Source organism: Histomonas meleagridis, assembly GCF_020186115.1.
Source record: "Histomonas meleagridis strain 2922-C6/04-10x chromosome Unknown contig_95, whole genome shotgun sequence".
Taxonomy (NCBI): domain Eukaryota; phylum Parabasalia; order Tritrichomonadida; family Dientamoebidae; genus Histomonas; species Histomonas meleagridis.
The window spans coordinates 483855-498545 of record NW_027150927.1 but is presented as its reverse complement, the minus strand read 5'-3'; the positions used below and the strand labels follow the sequence as shown (position 1 = coordinate 498545).

The following is a 14691-nucleotide window of genomic DNA, read 5'->3' as shown; positions in this document are numbered from 1 at the left end:
ATTAAATCTCTTATACAGTTTTAGAGATATTTCTATTTTAAATTTTGAATTTCACGAAATATAAACGCGCCTAAAGATTTTTTTGTTGAAGCATTTTATCTTTTCATATCACAAGTCACTAAATCAACTCAAATTCTTAATTAAAGTTCACAAATTCCGAATTTTAGTTGTAATAATGCGAAAAATTTAATTTAATTATTTGTAAGTTTGTTCCATTCATTGTCATCAAAACAAATTGGCGGAATACCAATCTCAGTAACAATTAATTTTCCTGTGTATTTTTCATTATTTTTCATTCCGATTTTTGGCCGAGCAAATGTAATTGTTTGATTTGCAACGATGCAATTTTTGTCTGCTTTTCCTGTTGTACCATTTAAACCTGATGGAATATCGACAGAAACTATTGGTACATCATGTGGAATACTTTTGATTAATGAGGCTATTGGCTTCCTCATTTCACCTTGGAATCCCGTTCCAAGTAATGCATCAACAATTAGGTCACAATCCTTAAAATATGTATTTTGTTGTATTTCCTTGCCACTTGGAAATGTAATGTTTATATTTTCCTCTTGACATTTAGATAAATATAAGTTAGCATCTGGTGAAAATGTTAGTTTATTTCCCAAAGAAACTATTTTAACATCTTTTTCATACTTATTCAAATATAATGCAGAAACAAATCCATCGCCACCATTATTTCCATATCCAACAGCAATACCAATTTTTTTTGATTTCGAATAATTATCCAAAATAAATTCAGCCACACTTTTCCCAGCATTTAGCATAAGTACTTTACTAGGAATTAGTAATTGCTTTATTGCACGTTGTTCAGCTTTAACCATTTCAGCTACAGTAACAAAAGACATTTAGAACAAAATTGGGATGCCCCATTAAACGGTTTAAACGGTTTGGTCCTTCCTTTTTCTCTCAAGAATGGTTTGCAAAAATAATCGCGTTCCAAATGATCACCTTCGTAAGGACTGGTTCCGCCGCATTAAATTCTATTTCGATGACCCAGCTCGTAAGAAGAGGCGTCAAATCGCAAGAGCAATTCGTGCAAAGAAAATCGCACCACGCCCAGTCGAAGGTCCACTTCGCCCACTCGTTCATTGCCCAACAGTTCGTTACAACCGCAAGGTAAGGCTTGGCCGTGGATTCACAGTTGAGGAAGTTAAAGCTGCCGGATTTGAACCATCACGTGCCAGATTCATGGGTATTGCCATGGATAAGTTCCGTGTTCATACAAAGGACGAAATCAAGCAAGCCAACATTGAACGTCTTAAGGCTTATAAGGCCAAGATGGTTCGTGTACACACAAAGACTGAAAAGCTTCCAGCTGGTGAATCTATTCCTTCTCTTTTCGCTCTTCCAAAGGTTGATCAGAAGGTTACATGGCGCGTAATCAAAGAAGAAGAAAAGAAGACAGAACTCTTCAAGGCTAAGCAACAAGCCCATAAAGCATGGAGAGCATCAATCAAGGCTAAAGAGGCTGCTAAACACAAGAAGTAAATCATTAAACAATTGGTGATTGAATTTTTTTGAATGGATCACGTCAACATAAAATTCATTTTTTTTGTAAGTATCATTTTTAATCTGAGTTAAAAGGAAAAATTTGTTTCATTTTTTTCATTATTCACAATTTCACATAACATTTCCTGTTAACGAGAAAATGGATTTTAAAATGAATCGAAATCAATCTGGTAAACCCTTGTTAGCAAATGAACCTCTTTTCGATAATTGGTTTGATAGACACCAAAATGAAGAAGTAAAAGACAGACAACAAATAAAATTTCCAGAACCCACAATAACAGTTAATTGTTTTTTTATTATTTCTATTCCAATATCTGTTTTCAATGAAACTCAGGATCAATTGCATAACTCTGTTTGCTTTTGGAATAACTTAGAAGATTCATTTGATGAACCTTCTTTAATTCATGATAAGATATCCTCAATCTTCAAATTAACATTTCCTAAAGTGAATAGACCACATATGCTTTTTAACCCAAAACCAGGTTGGGAAAAAGCGATTCCAAAATCCAAAGTAATACACCCAAATCAGCGTATTCAATTTTATTATTTTACCTGTGGGGAAATCAATCAAAATGAAAAAAAATCACTGCGTTACGTTCTAAGAGATCGTGATTTGCAAAAGTGTTCATCTTTTATTTTGGATTTTGATAAATCAGGTAAATTTTATTCTGATTTTAAAGATCTATTGAATGTTGATACCTTTGCTTTTTTTTCTTGTTCTCCAAATGAAGTAATGCCACGTACATCATATTTACCAAATGATATTTTTACAAGTTGTTTAATTTCACCAGGTCGAATGGCCTTACTATGGCATTCTCGCCGTTACGTAAGTTTTAAAAATGGCCCATTAACATTTCTTACACCACTTTATGTTGAAGATATTGATACTTCTGAAGAAATTCCGTTTGATGAAATTTTTGCAGACATACAAATCCTATTAAAGAATACAGTTGAAGCCATTGCATATGAAGTTATGGATAAAGATCTTTTTTTCCAATTTTTTTATAAGGACAGAAACATCGCACGCATCACGTCCAACTTTTTCTTAGCGTACAGAATTCTATCGTCTTTTGGGGTCACCCCAATTTGTTATCCAGAAATACCAAAAAATATTCTTCAATCAATTACTACACATAATTTATGGAAAACATTTGATTTAAGACTTGACGCAGAATTATTTCGAGTTCAACAACCGAAAAATCCAGTTATTTCTTTTTCACAATTTCTTCAAGACATTTTAACTTCTTTTAAAACAAAATTAGAAATTACATCAACTCAACAAAAAAACAATTTTTTTCCACATATTTCATATATATCATCAATGTTATCATTAAAATCACCACCAATTAAAGAGATATGTGATGCATTAGCAATATATATCGATCGTTCAAATGATACATTAGTTGCTTCATTAAGTTTTCCAATTCCACAAATGTTATTTATGTTATTACAAAAAAGAACATCGGAATGTATACATATTAATTCATTATTATTTTGTTTAATTAAATTTTTTTGTTATCAAGATTCACTTTCGAATTTAAAAATTTTTGTACCGATGAAATTTTTTGATGATTTAATATTGCGATCATTTAATGATGATCATAAACAACAAATATCACCAATACCAATTATATTTGTAGTGGTTTTATTGTATAAATCAATAAACTATTTAAATATATTTAAAACTTTAAAATTAAATTGGTTCAATATATTAAATGTTTTGGACGAAAAACAAAATATAAATACTAAAATTTGGTTAATTTTATTGATTTCGATATTAGCTACATCAATAAATGATGAAAATATAATAAATGATTTATATACGAAACTTTCGGAATTATATAAAGAAAAAAATATTGAATTAAGAGTTGCAATTATATATTGTTTAACACAATTTTTAGTTAATTTTTCTGATACTGAAATACAATTTATTATTCTTAAATACATAATATCAAAAATTGATGAAGCAAATTATATGATACGTTACCAAATATTATCCGCTATTTCATATTATTATTCTAAACATATTGCAGAATTAGGAAATGAAAATAAAGAAACAGAATTAGGAAACGAAAATAATAAAACAGAGTTAGGAAATGAAAACAATAAAACAGAATTCGGAAATGAAAACAAAACAGAATTAGGAAATGAAAATAAAGAAACAGAATTAGGAAATGAAAATAATAAAACAGAATTAGGAAATGAAAATAAAGAAACAGAATTAGGAAATGAAAATAAAGAAACAGAATTAGGAAATGAAAATAAAGAAACAGAATTAGGAAATGAAAATAAAGAAACAGAATTAGGAAACGAAAATATTAAAACAGGTTTAGGAAATGAGATCAAAAAAACATATGATAAGTTATGCAATGATCCATATCCATTTATATCAAAAAAAGCTATAGAAATAAGAAATGTTACACCATTTTCAACAGAGTTAATTCAAGATTACATGTCATTAATATTATCACCAATTTATGAAATATTAAAATCACCTGAAAAACAAATGTCACGTTATGTTATACATAAAGTTAATGATAATTGCATAAAAAGAAAACCAAAAAAGATCCAATTTCCAGAAAATTCATTAGGCATTATCTCTATATATACTCATTCGTATGAAATTACATCAAATTTTGTACTGTTGCCTAATGATAATTTTGGTTTTTGTGATAAAAAAGGAAATATTAATATAAAAAGTTGGGGAAATAATTATATAGATTGTAAAAACATCTCTAATTGTATCATAAAACGTATTTATTACATTGATAATTATTCATATCCATTAATAATAACATTAAATGAAAAAAATCAATGTATTATATATTCATATGAAGGTTTCATTATTCGCGCTGCTTTTAATTTAAATGTAACTAATAATGAAAACTTAATAATTGAAGCCGATTCAATCGGCAAAACAATGTTATTATATGAAAAGAATTCGACTCATTTAACTATATATGATTTAGACATGCAAGAAAAATTAGAAACACAAATTGATTTTGGTGAAATAATTTCTTCTTCATATGTAACTTCGGATATTATTTGTGTGTGCTCAAGAAGTCAACTTGAAACATTCGATTTTAGAAAAGGTGATAGAACTATTCTACATAAATTTGATATTAACGAAGTTAAAAATAATCCATTTGATTTTAAAATATTTAATTGTTCTGATGGGAAACTATCATTTGTGGTATGTTATGAAAATGGTATTTATTTATATGAGAAGGTAGGCAATAATAAAGAAACTTCGTCACTTGTGTACCATAAAGAAACAAAAATTGTTACATTTAAAGTTCATGATAAAGCCCAAATTTGTGCATTTAGTGTTAGTGGTTGTAATGATCTCGTTTGTATCGATTTATTACAAAGGAAACAAAAAACTTTTAATTGTTTGCCAAAAAGCTTCCTGAAAGATAGACCGTTTAATACAATTTCACAAATCATTTTCCATCATTCAAAACTTTTACTTAATGTTTTAAATGGTGTTAATGAAATTATTACTATCGGTGAAATCCATATGGATGAAGCTAATTCTAAAAACAGTCAATTTTGGATGAACCCGAAATTTTAAATTTTTTTTAGTTAAAAAATTTGATTTGTGAAAAAAAAAGGATGAATTTCTATAGTGTATGTTGAAGTTTTAACTTTTTTTTTTAATAGAATTTTCTAATAAACGAAAAATTTATTATACTTCGATTCAATGTTTTTGTGATTTTGTTTTTATGATATTTTTTTAGTCATGTTTTAAAAATTTAGTTCATCATTTTGTTTTTGGTTGATGATTGTTCTTCTTATCTCATCAATTTTCTGCCTTCAACCAAGGCATAAAACAATATATTACGGTAATAAAGTACTTTGCTTGGCAACATTACATATACCTGCTCAAATATATTTTAATAAATGTACCCAAAAAAGAAAAGATTCGAATTGTGAAAAAGCTTATGAAATCATTGAAAATTTAAAAAATTCGATTTTTTGTAAGGAATTTGAAGATATTAGTACACTTTCTAATGAATTAAAGAATGTCGAATCAGCAACAATTATAATTACTCAAGATAATTATAAATTAGATCTTTCATTTATTTCATGTCCAATGCTTGCTATTGCTACAACAGAAAATGTCAAAAAATTATATGTAAAAGGAGGAGATGTATCAAAGAAAATTCCAGTTATTGGTTTTGAAGCGCATGTTATTTTTGATGGGGATTTTAAAGCAGATACAATTATCATTAAATCATTTGAAAGTGGTAACGTTATAGCAAATCGTGCAATTGTTTACCCAGGATATGAGAAAAAGATACAAGCTGTTAAAAAGCAAATTAATTTTCATCTTGTACAAGAAATTAAAATTGATGAAGAACATTTTGAAGTCGATTCGTATTCTATAAAATATAAAGATAATATTGGAATCATAATAAATCCATATTTCAGTCATAATAGCCCACAATTGACCTTAGTTAATAATTGCAAAGAAGAATCATCAATAGAAATGCATTTTGATGACCCAATGACGAGTATTTCCTCAAATTATTTAAACCCTGATGATTTTGTTTTATATTTACATTTAGAAGATTATCTTGATTCTTTAGCTCTTCCATTATCTTTTATTCAATTTAGTCCAAATAGTTGGAGTGATTCTAAATTGAAATTAAATATTACAACATCACCAAAAAGCAAAAATTTATTCGATTTTAACAATATACCATATATTCTAAGGGGAAAGCAAATGGAAGACAAAACATTTGTTTTAGAAGAAACTAAAAAAACGAATAATTTTGTTATAATAATAGTATGTGTAGTAATTTTAGTAATAATTTTACTTATCGCAGGTTTTATTATTTACAAGAAACGCTGCGTAAATCATACTAATTTATCAAATGCATAAAAAGGAAATAATATTTTTTTACTTTTAAGATGATGAAATTTAATCATACTTTGTTTATGAATCAGTAAAAGAATTTCTTAACACTTTTGACTTAATAGACAAAAAGTGGAAATTTTTGAAGTATAAGGTCATTTTAATGTTTTATTTTGGTTGATAACAGATCAAAAGGTAAAGAGTGATGTAAAAAGTTGTACCCAAAATTTTTTTTCAAAGCCGTTGGCAAAATTTTGAATGTATAAAATTTACTTTTTGTGAGATGACTGGTCATTTCTATTCTGAATGAAAAGCATTGCTGTTCTTTCAAGTGGAAATGACAATTGTGGAATAAATGGAGCTATCAGATCAGTTGTTAGAAGTGCTATTGGCCAAGGAATAAAAATATACGGTGTTGAATGGGGATTTCGTGGTCTTCTTGAAGATCGTATTCATCCAATCACAAGCAGATCTGTAAGTGGTATTATTGGAAAGTCAGGTTGCCTTCTTGGATCTACAAATCCAAAAGATGAAATTGATAAAAATTTTCATCAAATATTGGCAAACTTAAACAAAAGATCTATTGATGGCATTGTTGTCATTGGTGGCCAAGAGTCTTTCCAAAAAGTACAGAAATTGATTGATAATGGAATTCATGTTATTGGAATTCCATCAGATCTTCAAGACAGCATTCCATGTACAGAAATTTCACTAGGCGTTGACTCAGCAGTGAATAACATTATGGCATGCATCGACCATATTCGAAGTTGTGACTCATCAAAAAATCGAAGTTTCCTAATCGAGGTAGAAGGAAGTCACACAGGTTCTCTTGCACTAAGGTCTGCTATTGTGTCTGGTTGTGAGGTCTGTCTCACGCCAGAAGACTCAATATCAGATGAAAACGAATTAAAGAAAATTGCAGATGTCATTGATAAGACAACGAAACTTGGTAAAACACAATGCCTTTGTATCATATCGTCCGGATGGAAACCGGGTATCAAGGCTCTAAATAATTATCTGAGTGATCACTATGGAGAAAATGATGTTGCAATAAGAGAAACAATCCTAGGATACGTACAGAGAGGAGGATCTCCATCGGCATTCGACAGAATTCTTGGTACAGAAATGGGTAATAAAGCAGTACATGCACTTATCAATGGAGAAAACGAATCCATGGTATCATGGAATAATGGAAAGATAGGCTTGGTACCCTTTTCAATGTTAGCAAACTCAAAGAAGGATATAACGGAATTGTTAAATGCATTTAAGATGACAAATTCGTATTAAGTAAAAAATGTGATTGATTTAAACTGAAATAAGAAGTACACAAGCTTTAGAGCCAAAGCGCTTTTTATGCTTTTGGATTTACAAACGGAATTTAATAGAGATTTTCATTTGATTTGGAATCAGGAGAAATTGATTTTTAAAAACTTTTAATGCATAGGTATCGTATCATTTCTCTAAAATAATGAAAAGTCAACATAAGTAAATATTGATATTTGAATATTGAAATTTTAATGATTTAAAGCCTACGTCCACGACGACCACCCTTGCGGCGTGTAGAATCGTGTGGGAGTGGAGTAACATCTTCGATACGGCCAATCTTGAGTCCAGCACGAGCTAATGCACGAAGAGCGCTTTGAGCACCTTGGGCTGGGAGACGACGTGATGAACCACCCTTACCAGAGAATTTAATGTGAAGTCCATCAATACCCATTGTCTTGAGACGTGCAGCTACCATTTGAGCAGCAAGCATAGCAGCATATGGTGTAGATTGATCACGTTGAGCTTTAACAACCATACCACCTGTTACCTTGACAAGTGTTTCGGCACCTGAGAGATCTGTAACGTGGATGAAAGTATCATTTTTTGTTGCATAAATGTGAGCAACGCCAAGGGCAATCTCGTTTTGTGCCTTGGTTGGACCAACATAAGCTTCTTCCTTTGTTTTCTTTGTTGTTTGTTGCTTTGCTTCAACAGCAGGTTTCGACATTGGTAAAGGCCGGCCAAACCGAAAAAACCTCCGTATAGAGTGGGGTACCCCATCTATAGAAACCGTTTGAATCATAATGAGCAATTTTTATACAACAGAATACAGAGATTCTTATTGGAATTATCGCAAACCATTAAAACCGGTACAAAAACATAAAATTAGTAGTGGGAAAAAACAAAGTGAAGAAAAACAAATTCCAGATATTATTATTCAAAGACAAAAATCTTTTATTGAAGAAGAGAAAATTTTAAAGAAAAAACCAAAGCCCAATAGCAGTGGAGTGGTAAAAACGAAAAACACAAAAGATCAAAATAAATCTATTAAAAAACAAAAGGGGAAAAAATCTTTTATCTTCACAAACACTAAAACGTTAGACATAAAGCCTAGGGTTATTGTGCATCTCCAACAGTGTGATACTAGTAATATTACATCTGATGAATCATCAAACTTTTCTTAGATCAACCTTTTTGAAACAAATAACAAGTTGGTTTTCTAAGTTTTTTCTTTTAAAAACCAGAAGTTCAAACAATCAGATGAAAGAAGCCAAAAATTTTTTATTAAAGAATATGTATTTTGCTTGAAAATTTTAATAAAAACATGATTAAAATAAGTATTTAAGCTTAAACTGTTTAAAGATTAAATGAGAATAATTAATTTTCATATTAAGAAAGTGAAACATGTTTTATTATATTTAATTAATTACAAACATTTTTTCGGGTTATAAAGTCTTTTCTTTTCAGGACTTAGGAGATAGAATATTCTTGTCATTACTTCTGTTATCATTTCGTCTTTTGATGTTTTTGGTATTCCATTGAGATTCGATATAGCGTTTTCTAAGGAATTAACATCAGCTTTCATGACATGATAAACATTTGCTTTTGTCAGGTGTAAAAATATATATCTTCTTAATTCATTGTTCTTCACCTTTTCATATATTTTCCAAAACCATTTGTTGTGTTTTTCATCCCATAATTTGAATATGTTCACAGCTTTTACAATTTTGCAGCTTCTTACTCCAATTGTTTCAAGAAAACTTTCAATTGAATATACTTCTATCGAATTTGATTTGATTATACCTTCCTCTGGTGAGAGCTCAGAATAAGAAAATGGTGATCTACACAAAGGACACACACAAGGACGAAGAGATTTAATACATGATTTTGCCCATTTGTGAAGACAATCTTGACAAAATTGATGGTTACATGGCAATTTTTCAAAAGATATAAGAGGACAATAACAAATTGGACATAGCTCTTCAATCCCAGAACTCATAAGTGATGCATTTATTTTAATGTTTGGACAAAAATGAACTGGTGGTTGAACAACATAAAATTTATAACGACATTCAGAAGATTGAGTTGAAAAAACAACATCACCAACTTTAAAATTTGAACCTCCGCCAAAGACAATTTCATCTCCATGACAAACTTGAACACGATGAATTTTTCTCCCATTAACAAAAGTTCCATTAAGCGAATTGTTGTCCTCAATGATAAAAATTTCCATAGAATTCATTATTTTATGGTAGATGATTGAATGAATTTTTGAGATTTCTTTTGTTTTTGATGTATCAAGACGAATCTGACCCTTTCTACCTATGGTAGTTTTTTCTGATAAAAGTAAAATACAGTTTGGTGCATTTTGATTCTTAATTGAGCTTTGAACCCTAAGAAGAACACCATACACCATAGTTGATGTACGTTTAAATTTTTTCACACCTTTATCGTTGAATCGACGATCAAAAATGATTCAATGTTAATATATATTTTTCAAAATTTCTTATTGAAATTTCATCATAATTTTTCATTTAAAAAATAAGTTTATTTATATTAAATTAAAAACAAATATTTATTTTTTGATGTTTAAAGTCTTTTTTAAAAAAAATTTTTAATTTCCTTAAATTAGATAATCACCTTTTACTGCTGTTTTATATTATTAAAACATATTCCAAATCATTAAAATGAATATCAAATCATTAAAACATATCAAAAATTATTAAAATATATATCAAATTTTTATCATAAATATATTGTGTGTTAATATCAAATCCCTCTTTTTCTTTAAGTAATTTTACAGTTTCAATATTATTTGCTACTGCTATATAAAGTTCAGTCTCATATTTAATAATATTATTAGAATAAATACCACATTATTAAAATGATTATTTTTTAACATTAATCCCTTCTTTTTCTGACAGTAATTTTACTAATTCCTTAATAGCCACATGAAGTGCTGCTTCATATAATTAACATTTTAAAGTCAAAATGATATTATCGTTAATATGATTTCATTTTATTTTATATGACAACACATAATTTTTTATAAAAATTAAATCAAAAAATTTTCATTATTACACATTTTATTCATAGCCAATTGTCTTCATCTTCTTTCACAATATCTTCAACTAAACTATTTACTTCTTCGATTTGCTTTGTACTTGACGTTGTCGTGTCCTTGAATTGTAACTTTGAATTCGATTTTTCTTTCTTATTATTACTTTTCACTAAAAATATAACAATTCCAACAATGATCAAAACAAATGCAAATGATCCGCAAATAATTCCAATCAAAGCATTTGTCGTAATTCCATTTGGTGAATTTTCATTGGAAGTATAAAACATTGTAAAGAAATTGGAATAATAATTATAATAAGTCGAATAAATAACAATCGTGTAATTGTAATAAATAAATTCTGTTTCAATATATGAAAATGTCGAATTATTGATATATAATGAAAATGTTTTCGTTTTTGTTTCATAAATAGTTAATGAATGTGTAATTGATAATGTAATTGTTAATGTATATGAAAATGATAATGAAAATGAAATATCACTTTGAAGTGATGCTGTAAATGTATTCGATTGACTAAATGAATGTGTTGGAAGTGTTTCGCATATTCCTTCCGTGTTTTCTTTGGCAACATCTAAATGTCCAAATTTACTTCCTACATATGTTGGATATGTGATAACACTTGTTGATACATTATAAAATGCATTTTCACTAATTTCTGGTTCTGAATATCCATAATAATAAATGCATTCAAGATTATAACAATTCCCAAATCCTGATCTTCCAATTTTTCTTATTCCATATCCAAGTGTTAATATCATTAAATTAGAACATAATGAAAATCCATAACTTCCAATTGTTGTAACTGAATTTGGAATTGTAATGTTTTTGATTGATGAACACATTGAAAATGCTCCATCACCAATTGTTGTAACATTTTCTCCAATTATAATCGTTTCTAAATTAAAACATGACATAAGCACATAACCTCCAATATTTGATACCGAGTTACCAAAATCAACTGAAACAACTGAAGCCCATTCTGAAAATGAATTACTTGGAATTGAATAAATATTTTCACTGATAATTATAAATTTTGTTATATTTTTATATTGAGAAATTTCATAAAATTCATTTGAATTTATGATTGTAAGTGTTGAAGTATTTTCATTATATATTTGATAAGAATTCATAAAGAATATAACAAAAACAAAAATATAAACAAAAATATTTTCAGTTTTTTTCTTATCTTTTACTTTCAATGTATATTTGGTCGTTAATATTTTCTGAACTGAAATTGTGTTTTTCTGATAAAATTTGATATAAATAACCGGAAATGTAATTGAAAAAATGATGGTTAAATGATGTAAAACATTCAAAATGTTTGGTCCTTCTTCGTTGTAGTTTCGCATCATCAAAAAATGTGAAAATTCACGTTTTATAGGATATACATATTCATAAGATTTGTTATATGTTTTATCAAATATACCATTTTTGACAAATATATCAATTTCAAAGTATTTTTCCAAAATGTTTGAAAAATATGCTCTTGGAATTTTTCGTTTGTTATTAAAATTCTGATGTACAACTATTGTAGATTCATTATATGGTATCAAATTTAAAAATAATTTGTTTATCAAAACTTTATAATTATTATGAAATCTTTGAAATTTTTTGTTCATAATTTCATTAATTGATACATCCCCATCACATTTGTAAGTCATAGCTTTCTTGTTTTCGTGGGTTTGTATTTGTAATATTTCTTTTTGAATGATATAAGGTGTAATAAGCTTTGTATCGGTTATAAATCGTTTCATCATGATCGAAATGCTGAATAAAAGAAAGATCCTCATTTTTCAGCTTGTAATATATCTATAGACCTTCACCAATTATACATCGGCTATCTCAAAAGTTTAAAATCTCACGGTTAAACTTTTAAAAACCTGTTGTTTTATTGTCGTTTTTCAAACCAATTTTGAAATATTTCTATCGATTTTTTAAGACGACAATCAAAGAAACAGCCTTAATACATTATAAACACACTTTTAAATAACATAATGAATATATGTTATAGAACGGAATTTATGCTTTAATTTGGTGTGCCGTTCATTTATCTAAGATGTTTCCATCATCATAAAATTAATCCTTTTTTAAAACATTGGCAATTCAGCTATTTCTTGTTTGAATATTTATGATTTTATATAAAATAAACAAAATATAAGGAGTTCTTTATGTGCGAAATCAATTACATTGTATCTTTAATTTATAAAATATTTTTCGGTTTTGAGAATAATGAATTCAAGTAAAGTTTATCCATTCTCATTAAAATAAATTCCAAATTATTAAATTAAATTCTATTTGTATTAATATCAATTCCTTTATCTAAAATATATTTCACAAGTTCAATATTTTCTATTTCTGATGCAAAAAACATAATATGTCTTGGAACTTGTTTGTTTTGAAGAGAATATTCAACAATATAATAATATCATCATTAACATCAATTCCTTCTTTAATCAAAAAGTAATAAAATTTCATGATCTTTACCTAGACAAACAGATGCTAAATCATTGATTTTAATACCATTTGATTATATTTTTTTCTAATTTGTTTTCATAAATATCATTAAAGACTTTATTTTATATTCAATAGCATTGCTTCATATATGTAAGAAAAAGTGATTACAAAATTTCTGAAGTCGGGGTCCCACCCCGATGATATTACCCCACACACAAAAATAATGTTCAAAGCATTCTTTAAATACACTTTACAAAGGAATTTCTTAATCAGTTTCAGTTCATCAAAATTAACCCAAAAACAGAAAGACACATATTTTATGCATTTTGAAGTTTATCTTAATAAAAAATAAATATAAATACAATTTATTAAACATATGCATTTAATATTTTCCTTGAAGAAATCTTTTTTTCTCTACTTCGAGTTGACTTTCAACAGACATTAGCTTTATTTGTTTTTGTTCAACTTCTCCAATTAATTTTATCTTTTGCTTATTAATTTGTTCATAATTTTTTATTAACTTTTGTTCTTTTAGTTTTATTTCATTGACATGAACTCTCAACATTTTAATTTGATTATTTGCTTGTTGAAGAATTGCTTCGCCTTTTTCAATTTCATCTTTATTTGATAAATAAATTGTTTGAATATGTTTAAATTCTTTTTGCTTTTGTTTGATATTTTCATTTTGTTCTTTAAGAGAAATATCAAATTTTGTTTTGCTTAGTTTTGTTTTAGTCATATTATTATTTGTAATATTTTGGAATTGAATAATTTCATTTTGAATTTCATTAATTTTTGAGTCACTTTCGCGTGTAAAGTTCTCAATATTCTGTGTTAATTCGTAAATTTTTGAATCTTTTTCGTTCAGAATTTGGTTCATTGAAATTTGTTGAATTTGATTGTATCGTTCAATTTGATCTTTTAATTTTTTGTTGTTTTCTTCAATACTTTGATTGTTTAGTTGTATTTCTTTAAGGTTTGATACTTCTGATGAAATTTGATGACTTAGTTTTTGAATTTCTAGTTTATAATTCGAAATATTTGGAGACTTTGATTTTAATACTAAATTTTCTATGTTTTCATTTGTTTTTGATATGTTTAAAAGTATTTCATTTTTCTTTGTGAAAAGTTCTTCTGCAGCTTTTCGATATTCATCAAAATATTTTGCGGAATTTGTTACTGTGAAATTTGGTACATTAACAATTGATTCGATATCTGTTATTTGTTGTTGTGTCATTTCAATTTGGTTATGTTTTGCATTGATATCAAATCGAAGTTTCGATTGTTCTGTTTCGAGTTCAATTATTTGTTTTTTATATTCGTTTTCAATTGACGTAAAATGTTCTTTTGCTTGTGATTCATATTCAGTTATCATTTGAGAAAAATATAATTTATATTGTTTAAGTGTTTTATCAATTTGTGTAAGTTCATTCTTTAAAGAAGACACTTCAATTGCATATTTTTGGCCATTACTTTCTGAAACTTTTGTTTGAGTTAATGC

The 14691-nt window shown here is 27.6% G+C and overlaps 4 protein-coding genes across 4 annotated transcripts; 2 read left to right on the top strand and 2 right to left on the bottom strand.

Moving 5' to 3' along the window:
* Positions 1 to 191: 191 nt before the first annotated feature.
* On the bottom strand, positions 192 to 842 carry GO595_009823 (NAD(P)H-hydrate epimerase; the record flags this gene model as incomplete). The annotated part of the gene is made up of 1 exon (XM_067923551.1): positions 192 to 842. The coding sequence occupies one exon, from the start codon at positions 840 to 842 to the stop codon at positions 192 to 194; it is 651 nt and encodes a 216-aa protein (XP_067770133.1).
* Positions 843 to 933: 91 nt separating this feature from the next.
* GO595_009822 (ribosomal protein L13e) lies at positions 934 to 1509 on the top strand (the record flags this gene model as incomplete). The annotated part of the gene is made up of 1 exon (XM_067923550.1): positions 934 to 1509. The coding sequence occupies one exon, from the start codon at positions 934 to 936 to the stop codon at positions 1507 to 1509; it is 576 nt and encodes a 191-aa protein (XP_067770132.1).
* A 5188-nt stretch (positions 1510 to 6697) lies between these two features.
* Positions 6698 to 7678, top strand: GO595_009821 (Phosphofructokinase family protein; the record flags this gene model as incomplete). Its single annotated transcript, XM_067923549.1, has 1 exon — positions 6698 to 7678. One exon carries the CDS (start codon positions 6698 to 6700, stop codon positions 7676 to 7678), a length of 981 nt encoding a protein of 326 aa, XP_067770131.1.
* A 235-nt stretch (positions 7679 to 7913) lies between these two features.
* On the bottom strand, positions 7914 to 8384 carry GO595_009820 (40S ribosomal protein S14; the record flags this gene model as incomplete). The annotated part of the gene is made up of 1 exon (XM_067923548.1): positions 7914 to 8384. One exon carries the CDS (start codon positions 8382 to 8384, stop codon positions 7914 to 7916), a length of 471 nt encoding a protein of 156 aa, XP_067770130.1.
* Positions 8385 to 14691: the final 6307 nt, after the last annotated feature.